At 37.6% G+C, this 19,508-nt stretch overlaps 2 protein-coding genes across 2 annotated transcripts; both read right to left on the bottom strand.

Annotated features, from left to right (window-relative positions):
• Positions 1 to 1,195: 1,195 nt before the first annotated feature.
• LOC131103449 (protachykinin-like) lies at positions 1,196 to 4,013 on the bottom strand. The gene is made up of 5 exons (XM_058049741.1): positions 3,808 to 4,013; positions 2,208 to 2,304; positions 2,091 to 2,117; positions 1,976 to 2,029; positions 1,196 to 1,868 (listed from the first exon to the last, which is right to left on the bottom strand). The coding sequence occupies exons 1-5, from the start codon at positions 3,928 to 3,930 to the stop codon at positions 1,834 to 1,836; spliced, it is 336 nt and encodes a 111-aa protein (XP_057905724.1). The 5' UTR covers positions 3,931 to 4,013; the 3' UTR covers positions 1,196 to 1,833.
• Positions 4,014 to 9,986: 5,973 nt separating this feature from the next.
• On the bottom strand, positions 9,987 to 18,776 carry LOC131103428 (uncharacterized). The gene is made up of 6 exons (XM_058049716.1): positions 18,696 to 18,776; positions 16,967 to 17,078; positions 16,707 to 16,882; positions 14,468 to 15,239; positions 12,287 to 12,757; positions 9,987 to 10,054 (listed from the first exon to the last, which is right to left on the bottom strand). Exons 1-6 carry the CDS (start codon positions 18,774 to 18,776, stop codon positions 9,987 to 9,989), a joined length of 1,680 nt encoding a protein of 559 aa, XP_057905699.1.
• Between the last annotated feature and the right edge of the window lie 732 nt (positions 18,777 to 19,508).

Below are 19,508 nucleotides of genomic sequence, written 5' to 3'. Positions count from 1 at the left end.
TACTTTGCAGTACATCATCACCCATCTGTCTCCTATTTCCCATGTTTTTCCAATGTTAATTACAAGGAGTCCTTCAAAGTACAGCCCCTGGTTTTTGCCTCGAAATGATTGGTTCAAACCAAAATGGCCAAACAGTGAGACTTCTTCATGCGGTCTGGGATGATAGATATCACCAAATTTTCTGGCATCCAGAAGTGACCTATGCATATTATAGTTTCATGGTGTCATGCTTTGTTTGTGTACTTCCTGTTTTGTTTCGCCGTGTTGCCGTCTGTGCTGTAGTTAACTACTTCCTGTTGCAGAAGCACCCTCCCCTGTTTGTCGGCGGAGAAGCGACGCACACCTGCCCGCCATTTGTAAATAGATATTAGCTCCTCTTCTGTGTGGTTTACAGACTTCTTTCCATGCTCCACTTTTTTTTTTTTTTGTTTTTTGCTTTTTCCTCCTTTTTGTTATTGTTACTACTTCTGTCCTTTACTTACTTTTCTTTTCGTTGGGCATTTTGCTCGTCACTCGCCATTTTGGTGTTCTTTGTAATTTACCTTTTGCTTATTGGATCATCTTTGCCTTTGCATTTGCTTTTGGGTCCCATTTTTGTATAGTAAGTTACCCAAATCCTAACACTCATCTTCATACCCACCAGTGATGGTCGAGATCTGACGCCATGGGGGCGAGCTTCCTTTTTTGTGGCTATTGGTAAAGGCTAACCACCAAAGTCTGTCACCCTGCCCTGCCCCCTTTGCATAGCAAAGGCTAAAACGCTTTGCAATATATCACCACCCTTCTGTCTAGAACAGGGGTCTCAAACTCAGTTTACTTGGGGGCCACTGGAGCTCGGGTCTGGGTGAGACTGGGCCGCATCAGGTTTTCAAAAAAAACAAACGCATTTATTAAAAACTAAAAAAATTAAAAAACTTCACTTTGGTTCCAATTTTCTACAATAAAAGCTCTGATAAAACATTCCACTGTTCTCAAATATCTTACTTTTTATTTTTCTATACAAAATAAGATGAAAAATAAACAAATGAAGAATAAAGAAAATCTATCAATCAGTAATAAATAAATAAATATAATAATAATAATAAAACGGCAAATAATAAAAACTTAAGAAACCACATATAGTTGGTATTATTTTCAGATTAAAATGAACAAAGCATTATTAGAGCCCTGTAGACATGACAAAACACGACTATAGTCACATTTATACTCTTTTTATTTACAACATATTGCGCAACGGCAGGGTCTTGAGACACATGCTAACTCGCAAACTAGAGAGCTAGCGACCTAAACGGTAGCCTTCAAGTTATTTCCTTTAAACTTAAATAGCCAAAAACTTACCACTTCCACACGGATAGGGAGGATAACTATTAACAGTTATTTAACCTTTAACATGAACATTAATCAAACGTAATATTTTTTTCTGGGTACATGATACCATACAGCATCCATATCAAACTTGCGCGGGCCGCACTAACATTAAACTTTCATATCAAGGCCTCAAACTAGTGTCCTGCGGGCCGCGTGTTTGAGACCCCTGGTCTAGAATACCTGATATTGATTTGGTCCAAACCAAAATGGCCAACTTGGTTTGCAAACATGACTTCTGTGAAGAAAAACTTCACCAATTTTTGTGACAATTCATAAGAATACACCATAGAAATGTTTCTAACAAATAACCTTTAATTAAGCCGGACATAAAAATAGAATATTACTGATTATGGTTAACAGGTAATTCACACAATGTCTTGTTGATGACTGAGAAACAGAAAGACTACAATGACACTGATGATTAAATTAAACATCACAATGAAACAATTTTACTCTTGATGTCTTTTAGTAGGAGTAGGATTTCCACTCTTCTTGCATATCTGGAAGACAACGTAAGCACAAATACTCTTTTCTGTACAGTAAAAATAACTCAATACACACACTAAGGTATGCAATTGGGGATTAATTAAAATATTTAAAATAGTACCTTCATCTAAACTCCTTCTGCCCATGAGTCCCACAAACATCTCCCCTTTATTTCCTGGTGAAGAGAAAGTAGCGTCAGGAATAATATTTCTTTTAGAAAGGTTTAAAATTCTTACTTTTTCTATCCAGGCTCATTGGATCTTCTGAAACAAATAAAACATAAAAATACATAATTCATATAGTATGTCTATAACACAAAGTGTGAAGTACAGTGTATATGTGTATGTTTTTACCTAAACTCCTTCCCATCAGGCCGTGGAACTGCTGGGATTTAGAGCGCTTGAGGAGGTCTACCAGACGGAGGGTCAGCCCTCTCTCTAAAGGGTAGTCCTACACACACACACACACACACATACACACACAATGGGTTAATTAATTTCCCGGTGACTGAACTCGATAGAACCAACCCAGGTGAATGTATGGAGAATAGAGCTGTCCGTGGTGCTGACTCTGACAGCATTGTGCAAATGAATTCAAAAGGCTTTCAAAAGTCTGCATTCAATCAATCCACGCAATCCTGCACCCTATTGCTCCTTTGTCCATATTGTCTGTCTGTAAATACTGGACAGGGCTCCCCTCACGTCTGGACACAGGCAAAAATGTAAAATATCAATTTTCTATTTAATACACATCAATAAACAAAATATATATATATTTTTAAATATATTCATTTTAATGTGTTTTTATATCTATTTACTCATTTTTATTAAACTATACTGTAATATATAGTTATATATATATATAGTTATATAGTTATAGTAATATACTATTTTATTTTTAATGTACTTTTAAAATGTTGTCTTTTAAAAATATTAATAATGTCTAAATTCAACTTTTTTGCATAACGTATGTATTTTATGTACATATTATACTGTATATTCCCTATAATTGTACATTCCTTCTTTTCATGGACTTTTTCTTTTATGGCAGTATGTATTCGGTTGCTTTTAAGTTCAGTTTAAGTTAAATGCATTTTAATACATTATAAATTAATATAATTTAATTAATATTAAAAATTTATATATTAATATAATATATATGAAATTGATATAATTTCATATAATATATATATATAATATAATTTATAATATAATTTCACAATATTTTTGCTGTTTTTCAACTATAGTGTAATTTTTTTAATTAAATTTTTCATGTATTTTATGTATTATGTATTTTTATATGTTTTGCTGATTGGCTGGCGACCAGTCCAGGGTGTACCCCGCCTCTCGCCCGAAGACAGCTGGGATAGGCTCCAGCAACCCCCGCGACCCCTCGTGAGGAAAAAGCGGTAGAAAATGAATGAATGAATATGTTTTGCTTTTTTATTTACATTTTTTATTTGACATATTAAAAAAATTAATATTATAATTATTATTCCACTTTTTGCATAATGTATGGATTTTATGTATATTATTATAAAATACCTGATCATAATTCATAGCATCAGGGCTTGCTTTTAATTGCCAACCAGAACCATTTGATGTCATTATTTATTTTTAAAATAAAATTTAAAATTTTGGATTTTATTTTTATGATTATTATATTTTTTATATATTTTTTTATACATTTTTAAATATTTTATGTACAATGCATGACTTCATTCTTCTAAGATAAGCATTACATGCATTTGTGCTTTTTGAGGCAGTGGCCAGAGTTGGAATGAAAAAAAAACTACAAATAATAGAAGCAAAATTCCCATCTACATTTGTAATTGCACTCGTATTACAGTTACACCAACTACAGTTCTTGACAGTGAAATATGATTCTGATCGGACTCAGATGATACAAGAAACTGCTAAAAATTGAAATACTTCCTGCAAGACAAAATGTTACCTGCCAGTTGTCCAGGGTCCACACGCCACTGTCGTCTTCCTGGCTGGAGAGTGGATTCCCCAGTGCACACAGAGCCTGTGCCAACACCACCAACAGCACAGTTGCAAACTTCAGAGCTTCCATGCTCACCCTGAAGGCGCCGGGGTGGGAAAAGTCAGCTGAAACGGTCCTGGTTTTACTGCATACGGTGTCTTTAAACAAAAAGACGGGCTTTCTTGTAGGTTGATGGAGAAGGAAGTTGCACGTTTATAAACCCTCTCATGCTCCTCCCCACCACCCTTACCTCATACTGAGGGGATGGAATCCTGCTGTTTTTTTATTTCTTGTGTGTATATGTGTGTGTGTGTGTTTGAGTCAGGAAGTGAGTCAGACATAAAGTAACTATATCAATATTCATAATAAGTGTTGGTAATAAAAAAATTAAAAATAACCTATAATGGGTAATCTAATTAGTGAAATGTTTTATGCAATGATGAATATGTCCCATTGTTTTCTACTACTACTACTACTACTACACAGGAAGCTTTGGTAGAGAACTCTCAGCCATAATTGCATCTGTTGGACATGTTATATATATTTTTTACTTTTCATGATCATAGGTAACATTCCATAACCACAATTCACTGGTGTCAAAGGGTTGAAACTGAAAACCTCTCCACTGGTAATTTACTGGACTGTAGGAGATCCAGAAGACGTCAACCTATGTATTCCTAGTTTACTTGTTATTATGACGTTGTTGAAAATAGATGTACTTCAAGTTACTGTTTGAGCAGTAAAATGAGTTTCTATCAACACAAAGAACTGTCAAACGCAAGATCCGATGGCTGTGGAGGTGTGATTTGATACACTGATGATTCCCTGCTATGTGTGTGTGTGTGTGTGTGTGTGTGTCATGCAGGTGTGTGCCGCAGTGGCAGCATGGATTTAGATACATCATGTTCCTGGAACAACAATATTAGACAAGATCAGTCCTCAGCTGCGGATCTAATCCACAACCACCTGGAAACCATAACAATGTGCATACACACCAGAGGTGGGTGATACTGTGTATACATTTTTGGTAGAGAGCCTAAACCAAATACATGGATGCACTCCTGTAAATTATTAATAATGTACAAAAAGAATAAAATTGTGTGAAGAATACATAGTGATACTTCCCTTGGTTGATTTATTTATCTGTCCATTTATTGAACTACTGAGCGACAGGTCAATCGACCGACAGATTGACGAACTTATCTGTCGATTAACTGACTTACCAACCAACTTATCAATTGATTGATGTACTAGCCAAGCGACTGACATACCGTTTTATCTGCCTACATAGTACCTTCCCATTTACCTACTTACCAATCTTTCCATCTATACCTCTATCCATTGACTGATCAATCGACCGACGGATTGACGAACTTATCTGTCGATTAACTGACTTACCAACCAAACGACTTACCCACTTATCAATTGATTGTTGTACTAGCCAAGCGACTGACTACCTGCCTACATAGTACCTTCCCATTTACCTACTTACCAATCTTTCCATCTATACCTCTATCCTTTGACTGATCAATCGACCGACGGATTGACGAACTTATCTGTCGATTAACTGACTTACCAACCATCCGACCTACCACCTTATCAATTGATTGATGTACTAGCCAAGCGACTGACTACCTGCCTAAATAGTACCTTCCCATTCACCTACATACCGATCTTTCCATCTACGTATACCTCTATCCATACCTCTATCCATTGACTGACCAATCGACCGACGGATCTACTTACCCAGCTACCTGTACTGTACCTACCTTTCTACCTACCTAGCGATCCATCCCTTTGTCAATCTAGCTATCAATTGATCATCAACCCACCAACCGACTCACCAATTGACCGACTCACCAATTACCTACAAATCTTTCCCTCTATGGATTTATTTGATTGGTCGATTGATTGAACCTCCAGCGGGCTAACCAACGGATTGACCAACCTACCTTTCTACCTACCTACAATACGTATTACCTTCCTATCTACCCTCTATTGATTGACCCACTAATAAACCGGCAGACCTACTTACCGATCGACCTACCTACCAATTTTTCTATCTATCCCTTTTATCACATCAGCTATCAATCGATGGATCAACCAAATGACCAACTGACCGACAGACCAACTGACCGACCCAACTGCCTATCTGAATTGAATCCCATTCATTGCAACCTTACGTCTCGGTGAGAAAGAACACCAGTAGAGTGACTAATGGAGAACACCTGCGCTGCTTTCATACCGGAGATAGCCAACATGATGTCACTCGGCGACGCGGTTCATTGAGCAAAAGTACCGAGTCATTACCTCAGTTATGTTTGGCCGTTGTACCGTGATGGCCAAGCAGCTGACATTATTATTCAAGTGACTATTCATGTTGAAAAATTATGTCAGCTGCATGATTTGAAGGTATATTTAGGACATATGTTACATGTTTCATAGCTACCATGACAATAAAAAAGGATTTTTAACAAACTATAAATCTCATAATGACTAATATATCATACTGTTAAAATTATATTTAAAAGATGAATCAATATTGATTTCTTGGACATACTCAGATTTACATGCGTCTGTGGCAAAAATTTTCCAACAAAGCAAACGTACACGATAAGTTTTACCGTAATAAGGGCACTTTTTTTGTGTGTGTTATTTTTAGTTTCAGGGAGGCCGCACGGTGGATGAGTGGACAGCACGGTGAATTTTTTTCTGCATTTAAAACTATAATTATTGTCTCTACAATGTGTCTCGTGTTAACATGTTTGGTTGTCTGGAACGGATTAATTGGATTTACATTATTTTCTATGGGAAAATGTGCTTTGGTTAGAGTCCGTCTTGGTTTGAGTTGGACCTTCTGGAACCAATTAATAACATTAACCAAAGCACCACTGTATGCATCGCCAACTCACAAACACATCTCTGGTCCGACAAACCACAACAAGGTGCATTCATGGCCACTCCGATAATCACAACGTCTTTATTATGCATGTGTATGTGGTCTAAATAAACAGAACAACAAAGAAAAACATAAAGTGGATATTCTAATGCTTACATTTACATTTTCAGCTCATTTGGAGTTGATCATAAATAATGATAATTAGGGATGATATTGGCTTTTTGCCAAAAAAACGATATGCCGATATTCTCTACTCAACTCTATCGATATCAGCCTATACCGATATGTGTAACATGACATATCTCCTGTAGTGGAATCAACACATTTGTACTCGATACAGCATCAGTACCGATATCAAGCATTGTTATGCTGATATGGGGCCGATAATTATCGGCCATCCCTAATGATAATACATATATAATTCATATACAGTAAAAATGTGTTACTTAATTAGAATTAGTTAGTTAATTTCACAGGGCGGCACGGCGGTCGAGTGGTTAGCGCTGGTCTCACAGCTAGGAGACCAGGGTTCAATTCCACCCTCAGCCATCTCTGTGTGGAGTTTGCATGTTCTCCCTGTGCATGCGTGGGTTTTCTCCGGGTACTCCGGTTTCCTCCCACATTCCAAAAACATGCTAGGTTAATTGGCCACTCCAAATTGTCCATAGGTATGAATGTGAGTGTGAATGGTTGTTTGTCTATATGTGCCCTGTGATTGGCTGGCGACCAGTCCAGAGTATACCCCGCCTCTCGCGTCCAAAAACAGCTGGGATAGGTTCCAGCACTTTTTCTTGAATATTTCAATGTTCAGGTTTGACGGCGGACGAGTGGTTAGCGTGCAGGCCACACAGCTAGGAGACCCAAGTTCGATTCCACCATCTCTGTGTGGAGTTTGCATGTTGTCCCCGTGCATGCGTGGGTTTTTTCCGGGTACTCCGGTTTCCTCCCACATTCCAAAAACATGCTAGGTTAATTGGTGACTCCAAATTGTCCATAGGTATGAATGTGAGTGTGAATGGTTGTTTGTCTATATGTGCCCTGTGATTGGCTGGCCACCAGTCCAGGGTGTACCCCGCCTCTCGCCCAAAGACAGCTGGGATAGGCTCCAGCACCCCCGCAACCCTCGTGAGGAAAAGCGGTAGAAAATGAATGAATGAATGAGTTAATTTCACACATAATTGCAAATGTTGATTAATCAGGACAAATAATTTTTTTAACTGTGATTATTCATTCATTCATTCATTTTCTACCGCTTTTCCTCACGAGGGTCGCGGTAACTGTGATTAATTTGATTAAATTTTTTTACAGTCCTAGTTTCTCCAACTATGAAAATACCCCCTATTATGTTTCCAGTTTTCTAATCAACACTCATTGGTATTTGCGGACAACACAAGTGACCAAGCAAAGTGCCATCGGGTGCAATTCTCACCATTCTGATAGGGACACTCATTGCATCTAATGGAGGGAATATGGTGATCAGATTACCTCTGGTGATGTGTATATAATAGCCACTTAGTAAAGAAGTAGAACAGTAATCTAATGCAGCGTCTTTACAACACGGGCACCCACGTATGGGGTTGTATGTAAATTATTGACACATATGTCCAAATTGCACCCAAGCGAAGCCGTATGAATTGAGTTGTTCATCAGAGTGAAATACTTCCACGTCCACTGAAATGCACCAGGATGTTATTGAACCTGTATCAGCCGAGCAGACGCACACCGCTAATTTCCCCACTGTACCTCGCAGCTGTGAAATGCTGCTTTGTTTATGCTAATTGCTCAAGCGCCATTTTGTGATGTTATACGGGACAGGAGAGAATGCAGAAAATAAATGAAAAAGCATATTTCTTCTCAAGCGTAGATCCATGTGTAATATTCAAGATGAAAACTAATTAGAATTCCGTGAAAAGGTACATTACTTGTGTATGTTTTATTGATACACAGCTTGGGAACAAATGTATGTTTTTTGAAACATGCATTTTATACTGGCTGTACGGTGGGGAGTGGTTAGTGCGCAGGCCTCACAGCTAGGAGACCTGAGTTCAATTCCACCCTCGGACATCTCCGGTTTTCTCCTCCCACATTCCAAAAACATGCTAGGTTAATTGGCGACTCCAAATTGTCCATAGGTATGAATGTGAGTGTGAATGGTTGTTTGTCTATATGTGCCCTGTGATTGGCTGGCAACCAGTCCAGGGTGTACCCCGCCTCTCATCCGAAGACAGCTGGGATAGACTAAGCAAGTACACCCGCGACCATAGTGATGTATTTTAATCACACACAAAAAAATCAAACTTTTTATGATTTTAGGCCAAATGTGTGTCAAAATAAAAAAAGGCAAACTTGTTAAATGTTTTCCCTCATAAGGGGTCCATGATGCTGAAATGTTTGACAACCTTTGCTCTGTACTGATCTAGTTTACCACAAATATGATCATATTTAATTTTTATATTAATATAATGATATTATTATTTTTGTAATTTTTCAAAGTTATTTTTAATATCTAACAATACATTCAAACATTGAATATATTACATTAAATACATAATACAGTAATAAATAAATTAGATAAATACATGAAATACATTTTCTAAAGTTTTACAAAATTAAAATATTACAAAAATAATTTTAAAACATTGTAAATCATTTTTAATCACCTTCTACTGATATTTATAATTTAATATATATTTAATTAATATATCTGATATTAGCAGGGCTATTGCCATTTGACACACAAACATTAATATTTGATTATTGTCAAAAAAATTAATGACTTAGGCCTATTATTATGGTATCAATAGTACTATTTAAATATAAATTTGTATATTATTGCAGTATGAGTAGTTGTTTTGTTGTTGTTGCCTTACTAGTACAGTGAAACAGATCTATGAACCACAGCGTCAATCAGTGGTGGAAAGTGTGTATTACACCCTCATCTCACATCCGTTGACATTTTGCTCATCCTCAACTTCATTCATTCAAACACTGTAGTTTCTCATCCTCTTCAGGGTGACATGTGAGCTTGAGCCTATGACTGCTCTTAATATTGATTATGATATATATTACACTGGGTACACCAATAACATATATAATGTATAATATATAATAATTATATAATAATATATAATATAATAATGCATATGTTTGAGTGACACATCCAGAGGAAATAAAAACAACAATAGTTTTATTTTAATCCAATTTCAACTGAATTAAATAGCAATGGATGTGTAGATGCAAAAGAAGATCACTCACTCGGACAGTTTTCTGGATTTAAACTCTTCTGCTCTCTGAAAGTGAAGGAGCTACAGAAGTCTAGGAGTGATGTAAAATAAAAATGAAATTCACACATTTACAAAAAATTTAAATAAAATGTATTTTTAACTGTGTTACATATGCTTCTCTAAAACTGTGTCATATGCAATGTTTAAAAAAATCAGAGAAAAGGAAACCTCTCAATTTGCCTTGTAAAAAACTTGTTAAAATCTTCATTATGTGTAATCATAAAGAATATAAAGGCGTGTCAAAAGCCCGGGGGCTATTTGCGAGCCTCTAAGCACAAAATTAAACACAGACAAACTTGCTTTCACGCATGAAACACATTTAATGAACTACGTTTGCATGTTGTCATTTACATTGATTTGGTTTTAGCATGTAATTAAAATAAGCATCAAAATGATTTATTATATTACTGAAGCTGAAAAAAAAATGCCCTCTATCCTCAGTACTGACATTTCTCACTTATATCATATAAATTTGTCTCCAATAAGACATCTACTCATGTCAGCAAGGGCCTGGATTACAAACACAATCTAATCAATTGTCCTCCAGCCTAAGGCTCTGTTTTCCAAACCTCAGGAAAACCATTGAAGGCCTTCCTGCTGTCAAAAAAATGAATATTTATAACCATCACGGTAGCGATATCAAATAAAGACATTCATCAGAGGGGTGTTATCGGTAGCAGAGGACACATCAGGTCGTATGTGTTTACATTTACAAGCATAGCCCTCTTTTAAAAGTATGAACACACACAATGATATTTACATGCAGTAAGCCCTCTTTTATTGCGGGTAATTGGTTACAGACCCGACCGTGATAAGGGAATTTTGGCGAAATAGGATTCTTTATTTATAAATGAAATATTTTTGTAGTAGAAAACCGATTTACAACCTCCAAAATATGTTTGAGAGCCCTCCAGACATGGAACAACCGTTGCTTGTATGTGTTAGCTGTGTTAGCTCAGTGCGTGGCGGACAGGATGTGACCTCGGGGGTTTGGAGTTTTAGCCTGGCGAGGCTTACAGCTGCGTTAGTAGCTCGTGTTACGGATTACTGCAAATAAAGCAGTTGTTTCAGTGACCAAGTCTGGTGCTTGTGTGTTTCCTCAAACATTATAGTAACATTACCAACCAGTTGAGAGTACTATATATCATGTCTTGGAATGCCTTATATTTATTTGTATTTTAGTTGATTCCATTCTATTTTTTGTGCTTGAAAATGCTTCATTTAAGCAAAATAATTATATATATATATATATATATATATATATATATATATATATATATATATATATATATATATATATATATATATATATATATATATATATATATATATATATATATATATATATATATATAATATATATAATAAAAAATATAAATGTAATAATTATATAATTCATATAAATTATGAATTTATATAAATTAATATAAATAATAAATACTATTTATTATATAATATTATATAATAAATATATATATATATATAATAAAACAAATATATATACAGTATATATATATTTTTTTTTTCTTAAATGAAGCATTTTCAAGCACAAAAAATAGAATGGAATCACTATATTTATATATATATATGTATATATATGTATATATATATATATATATTTTTTTTTTTTTAAGTGTCAATGTCAATCAATCAGTCAAAGCAAGAGAGGGTATTTGGTTGCAGGAAGGTAAGCCAACACTGACACCAAATGACCATATGGCTTTGAAATTCCTGATAGTAAACATTCACTCATTCATTTTCTACCGCTTATCGTCACAAGGGGGTATGCTGGAGCCTATCCCAGCTGTCTTCAGCCAGCCAATCACAGGGCACATATAGACAAACAACCATTCACACTCACATTCATACCTATGGACAATTTGGAGTCATGAGAGATGCCAGACGGTGGAATCAAACTCGGGTCTCCTAGCTGTGTGGCCTGCACGCTAACCACTCATTCACCGTGCAGCCGCTCACAGTAGACAATGAAGTAAAATTCCTTCTTACAAATTAGTCGAGGTTTGATGTGTCTGGAGTGTACGCAAGCGTTGGCCGCGTGCGTACGAGTGTGTGTATACCAGGCTGTGTACAGCGTGTCTATATCTGGCTGACATGGCGTTGTACAGTAACGGGTTGACCGCAGCGCTCAGGTAAAAGAGCACGGACGAACCCAGGTTAAAATACTGCGACAGATAGTATAAAAAATACAAATGTGTGTTGTTGTTGTTGTGTGTGTCATTGTGTGTCTCTGGGATGTTCTTACATTGCAAATCAACACCAGTGCTTGTTGTGTTGGTATGGTAGCTTAAACGTTTGTGTGGTGCATTGTGCGTTTTGTTGTTCGTATATCCATGCATTAACTGTTGTATATGTGTGGAATCATTAGGTGATATCGTGCGTGTAAGTGCATGTGTGACCCTTTCCTTGCTTTCGGTGGGTGACACATGGTAATGTAAATCCCTGCTCGAGGGTATGCTCACGTTAATGTGCGTTTCAAATGTGGTCTTCACACACATATCAGAGATTGTTTCATTCTCGGAAGCATTTCCAGATGTATTAGGGTGCAAGTCTGAGTTAACAGCCGTGGTCACTTTGCATCCGTGGCTGATAGATTCATCCGTGTTGACAAAGTATGGCTCCTGCCTGTCCGTATTAGTTCCCAGAGAGAAAAAGAATATAGTTCGACCAATGTGGAAAGGTAGCCAGCACAGGACAAACGCCAAGACGATCACTCCTGAGGAGACATGAGGGAAGAAGAATAAAATAAAAATGTTTAGTGTAGTGTTTATCAAATAAAATGCATCTTGACAGTGTATACCAGGGGTCTCAAACATGCGGCCCGCGGGCCATATGTGGCCCGCAGGACACTAGTTTGAGGCCCCCACCTTGATATGAAAGTTTAATGTTAGTGCAGGCCCGCGCAAGTTTGATATGGATGCTGTATGGTATCATGTACCCAGAAAAAATTATTATGTTTTATTAATGTTCATGTTAAAGGTTAAATAACTGTTAGTAGTTATCCTCCCTATCTGTGTGGAAGTGGTAGGTTTTAAAGGAAAGTTTAAAGGAAATAACATTTCCCAAAAAGCTACCGTTTAGGTCGCTAACTCTCTAGTTTGCGAGTTAGCATGTGTCTCAAGACCCTGCAGTTGCGCAATATGTTGTAAATAAAAAGAGTATAAATGTGACTATAGTCGTGTTTTGTCATGTCTACAGGGCTCTAATAATGCTTTGTTCATTTTAATCTGAAAAAAATAATTTGTCTACCCACCAACTATATGTGGTTTCTTAAGTTTTGATTATTTGCCGTTTTATTATTATTATTATTATATTTATTACAGACTGATTTTCTTTATTCTTGATTTATTTATTTATTTTTCATCTTATTTTGTCCAGAAAAATAAAAATTAAGATATTTGAAAACAGTGGCATTTTTTATCGGAGCTTTTATTGTAGAAAATCGGAACCAAAGCACTGAAAAAGTTTGTATATTTTTCTGTTTTTCATAAATGCGTTGTTTTTTTTTTGGAAAACCTGATGCGGCGCAGCCTAGCTCAATTGAGTTTGAGACCTCTGGTGTGTACTAAACGTATTTCAGCATTTTTAAGGTATTTTTTAAATTAAATAAGACCAGTGTGGGCCGAGTGGTCAGGAGAGCCAGGATTCAGGAGATCGGGAAGACCTGGTTTCGAATCTCCACTTGAGCATCTCTGTGTGGAGTTTGCATGTTCATCCCATGCATGCGTGGGTTTTCTCCGGGTACTCCGGTTTCCTCCCACATTCCAAAAACATGCTAGGTTAATTGGCGACTCCAAATTGTCCATAGGTATGAATGTGAGTGTGAATGGTTGTTTGTCTGTTTGTGCCCTGTGATTGGCTGGCGACCAGTCCAGGGTGTACCCCGCCTCTCACACTAAGACAGCTGGGATAGGCTCCAGCATACCCGGGACCCTAGTGAGAATAAGCGGCATAAGAAATGATGGATAGATGGAGCAATCAGGAATTGATGCCTGCCAGGGTGCTGCGATGATGTCAGCCTCCCTCTTGGGCTCCTCTGGCTGCCTCTGGTGGACAAAAGCATCCCTCCATCCAACCAAATTGTCTATGTCCTCCAATGTGAATATGTTAAAATAGGTTTTTTAAATTTAAACCTGTATTTCCTAGCCACCTTTTGCATGTTAAGTTGATGTGTGATGAATGTAGAGTTCTTTGTAAGAGGACACAGTTAGTCAGACTGTTGACCTCCAGTGATTGCCAATGTTTTGACAAGCTTGTTCAAGTTTGGCTCCTGTCAAATAAAGAGTCCTGGTTCTCACAGTTTTTTTCTCACACGAGACTTGCTGAACTAGTTCCTGAGAAGTTCCTCAGAAGAAGATCGCAGTAAGATGATAATGAATGCTCTAACATCAACATATTAGTAAGTGTGTGTTTTTTGTTCCCTCACCAAGCATCTTCACGGCGTGTCGGTGACTTTGCTCTCTGCGGCTACTCTGAGGGCGCAGCCAGAGGGTCCTTCCAATCAGAGCGTAGACCAGTCCGAGTACACAGACCGGAACCAGGAAGTACAGGTTGGATAGAATCATCATGGCGGAGAGTAGGCCGGAGGAAATGGCGTAGTCTGTACAGCGACACTCCCGCCTATCAATCTCCGGCATAGGTTTCTTATCAACCTTTGCTTCCCATTCTTCTCCTTCATCTCGCATGTTTTCCTGCTCTCCGTCATCTTCCTGGACCTGTTTTTCATTTTTAACTGCAACGCCATGTTGTTTCAATTTCTCACCTATTCCTCCCAATTCTCCGTCTTCCAACCAATTCCACTGTCCAGCTCTTTCACCGTGTCTCTCTTTTTCTTCCCACATCAACGCATCTAATTCGTCATCAAATGAAGTCATGTAACTGTCATCCTCGCCCATCCACCTTCCATTCTCCCTCCATCCACCGACCCTGAGATCTTCCTCCCCAATTTCCTCAACGCCAACCATCACCAACACGGGTGCTGCACTCACCGCAGCGCCCAGCCACAGGCAGCCAATGAGAGCCCTGGTTCTGCGGCGTGTTACCAGCGTCTTGGCCGTGATTGGCCAGCAGATGGCCACATACCTCTCCAAAGAGAGAAAGGTGATGTGGAGGACGGTGCAGAAGGTGCAGCACTCGGAGAGAAACATGGTCATCTTACAGGCGAGGTCTCCGAAGGGCCAAGGTCGGGGCCTCCATAGCTGAGAGAGGCAGAGACGCATATTAGTACTCATCTTATACGGAATGCATTGTCACCATAGTTTAACTCCAGATAGAAAATGCTGTTTAACCCCAGTATGTGTATGATTAAATTTTTGATGAACATTTAAGCCAAATTTTAAACAACATAGAGCAGGGGTCTCAAACACGCGGCCCGCGGGCCAATTGTGGCCCGCAGGACACTAGTTTGAGGCCCCCGCCTTGATATGAAAGTTTGATGTTAGTTTGAAGTTCGAGTCTTCATTGAGTACCAGTGAGTAAGTGAAACTCAGTGAGCATATGAGTCAATTAAATTTAAGACTTTGCCGTGCACCCTTGAATCTGAAAATTGAGTCTTTGTCAACTCCCTGTAAGTCAGTGAAACTAGAGTCTTAGTTGCCCACCCGTGAGTCAGTGAAACTCGAGTCTTCATCGAGTACCCTTGAGTTAGTGAATCTGTAATCTTTACTGACCACCAATAAGTCTGAAAACTTGAGTCTTTGTCCAGTACCCAGGAGTTAGTGAAACTTAGTCTTAGTTGAGCACCTGCAAGTCAGTGAAAGTCGAGTCTTCTTCAAGCACCCGGGAATCAATGAAGTTCGAGTCTTCATCGGGTACCAGCGAGTCAGTGAAACTCGAGTCTTCTTCAAGCGTCCAGGAGACAGTGAAACAAGAGTCTTAGTTGCGCACCCATGAGTCAGTGAAACTCGAGTCTTCATCGAGTACCCTTGAGTCAGTGAAACTCTATTCTTCACTGAGCACCAATTAGTCTGAAAACTTGAGTCTTTGTCCAGTCTTTGTCCAGTCTAGTCTTCTTCAAACACCCGGGAATCAATGATGTTCGAGTCTTCATCGGGTACCAGTGAGTCAGTGAAACCCTAGTCTGAAAACTTGAGTCTTTGTCAAGTCAGTGACTACCATGTAGTCAGTGAAACTAGAGTCTTAGTTGGGCATCCATGAGTCAGTGAAACTCGAGTCTTCTTCAAGTGTCCAAAAGTCAGTGAAACTTGAGTCTTTGTCAAGCGTCCAGGAGTCAGTGAAACTTGGGTCTTTGAAGCTCGAGTCTTCACTGAGCGCATATGAGTCAATGAAATTTAAGCTTTCGCCGTGCAAGTCTGAAAACTTGAGCTTTTGTCAAGTCAGTGAAACGCGAGTTGAGTACCATGTAGTCAGTGAAACTACAGTCTTAGATGCGCACCCGTGAGTCAGTGAAACTTGAGTCTTCTTCAAGCATCCAGGAGTCAGTGAAACTTGGGTCTTGGGTTTGTTTGGGCAGGAAGGGGTAAGGAGAGTTGATTTGAGGAAAGGACCACATTGTTTGCTTTTAGAGTCACACTTAGCATAGCATAACTGGTTTCCTTTTTTAATTGCTCGCATGAGTGAGTAAGTCATAAGTAAACTCAGACTTTGGTTTCTACAATTTCCAATATTTCCACATTGTATCGGAGCTGGTTTACATGTGTTTGTACCTTATAGAGATCCAAAGGTAGAAGTAGTAGTATCATCAGATCGCTGACAGCCATACTACTCAGATACAAGTAGGTAGAACTTCTTATTTGTGGACGTAGCCAAACCACCAGGATTGTTAAGACATTTCCCAGGAGACCGAAAAGCATCAGAGGAATATAAATGACTGTCACACACACTGGAAATGAAAACAATGGCATGTTAAATCACAAATTTACTTCAAAATTGATGACATCATTTATCTGTTTTTACTGATACAAACCTAACTCTGTCAATCCAAACATTGGTTCCTCCCAGTCACAGTTCCAGTCGATCCATGATTTCACAGAAAAGCAACAGCAGAGAAAGCGGCAGGATGCATGCTGATGGATTTCCTATATTACGCTTAATCACAGTTAAATTAGTGTATCGTCAGGATGGAGAGATGTTTTTTTTGTCACAATTGAAGATAAATCAATATACAGTTGATCCAGCATTATTTATTCTTCTCCGCAAATCTGTTTTTTTCAGCAGAAAACAGTAATAATTTAAAAATACATAATGATATGGTTCTACCATATTTCACTTATTGTGTGGAAATAACTATAACAGCAATCTTCACTCGCTAAATGTACTGCAAAAAAGGTCAGTAAGGATAATTCATAATGCCGCCTACAGAGAACATACTAACTCCTTATTTCTAAAATCACAAATACTTAAACTTGCTGATATAGTTCATCTTCAAACAGCTAAAATAATGCATAAGGCTAAAAAATAACCAATTACCTAAAAATGTCATCCAATACTTCTCTACAAGAGAGGAGAAATATGATCTCAGGGAAGAACTACATTTGAAACACTTATATGCTAGGACTACGTTAAAAAGCCATAGCATTTCAGTATGTGGAATCAAACTATGGAATGGATTGAGTAAGGAACTCAAACAATGCACAACGATGAGCCAATTCAAGAAACAATACAAGCAGTTGATGTTTGCTAAATACAAGGATGAAGAGTCTTGAACCAGTCATGATGTGCTATATATATCACTATATTGACACTTACTATGGTACCCATTATGTCATTGGATGGTCATATCACCTCGTACTTTGGTACGTGACAAAAAATTTTTTTAAAAAAAGTAAAAATAAATAAAAATGTGTAAAATAAATTAAAATTAATTACTTAATTAATTAAAATTAAAAACATGTTTAAAAAATCTTAAATTATATTAGAAAGGCAGGAAGTGAACCCACATTATTCAACATTATTCACTACCCATTATGTCAGTGTATGGTCATATCTCCGGTATGTGACAAAAAAAAATAAAAATAATAATAATAATAAATTAAATAAAAAAACTATATTAGGAAAGCAGGAAGTGAACAAATGTAACAGTTAGTGATTGTAAAAGTACCAGATGGAGGGGTAGGATTTAATAAGCTTTGCTTCTTCCTACTCCTTTTGGACATGTGGAACTGTGAACTGATTATGTGATGCACTCAATTGGAATCTGATGCATGTTCAAATGAAATAAAACCATTACCATTACCATACAGCTTATATGTATTAGCCCAAAATTAGTAATGCATTTTCATCAACCTTTGAGATGTCATACTTTGTTCAGCGGTCCTTGAACACACCATCGTTGCAGGCAAGAGAAAATTAAAACTAGAACTACTTTCTTCATGATGTATTTGGGGGCATATATAGGGCTTTAACCTATATTGTGTTACGTATGAATAATGGCGGGAGGGTTTGCGGGGAGCTGTATCTCAATTAGTCGTGTTTTTTTGCCATTCGCTGGTAGAGCATACAAACAAGATCTAACTAAGATCAAAATAAGAATCCAACATTTTCTAATCTTGTATTTATACAATTTGACATGGATATAATTAAAATACATTATCTGGTTCCCAGCATTATTGTTAAGATTGCACCTGTACAGCTACAGTATATGTCAAATGTGATACTTACTGGTCTGAAGAAGCCTCAGTGCATGGCATACGTACATCCACAGAAACAGCTCTGGCTGTGACACCTGCAGGATATGAACTCCCTCTCACTCGCTCACTTTTCTCACTCCAAACCATGCTACGGGGGGGAAACATGTATTTGATCCCCTATTTTCTAACAGTTGTATGTGAGGTGGGTTTATTTTAACAGGGAGAAACAATCTCATATGTAATAAAGATTTGTGTTTGAGTGAAATACATATTTCATCCCAACATTTTGACCCACACGGACTGGAGATTTCAGACAGGGTGTGTTGAACACGATCCCAACATCACCATCCCTGGAAACATTCTGATTTGGGGTCCAGAAAGACTTACTGGTAGAAATTGTTAGTATTGGCTTTTTACCAATGAACAATATAATACAGTGGATAACTTCTCAAAATAGCCTGCAATAAGTGAAATCTGCGAAGTAGCCAACAATTATTATGTATGTTATAATATATACATGTATATACAATACAAGCAGTTGATGTTTGCTAAATACAAGGATGAAGAGTCTTGAACCAGTCATGATGTGCTATATATATCACTATATTGACACTATGGTACCCATTATGTCACTTCTTATGGTCATATCACCTCGTACTTCGGTACGTGACAAAAATAATATAAAAACAAAAAACAAAATTTAACTGTATTATGGAAAGCAGGAAGTGAACAAATGTAACAGTTACTGATTGTAAAAGTACCAGATGGAGGGGTAAGATTTAATAAGCTTTGCTTCTTCCTACTCCTTTCAGACATGTGAAACTGTGAACTGATTATGTGATGCATTCAATTGCAATCTGATGCATGTTCAAATGAAAT

The sequence above is a fragment of the Doryrhamphus excisus genome, chromosome 15, assembly GCF_030265055.1.
Source record: "Doryrhamphus excisus isolate RoL2022-K1 chromosome 15, RoL_Dexc_1.0, whole genome shotgun sequence".
NCBI lineage: Eukaryota > Metazoa > Chordata > Actinopteri > Syngnathiformes > Syngnathidae > Doryrhamphus > Doryrhamphus excisus.
The sequence above is the reverse complement of the archived record's forward strand: the minus strand, read 5'-3'. Positions and strand labels throughout refer to the sequence as shown.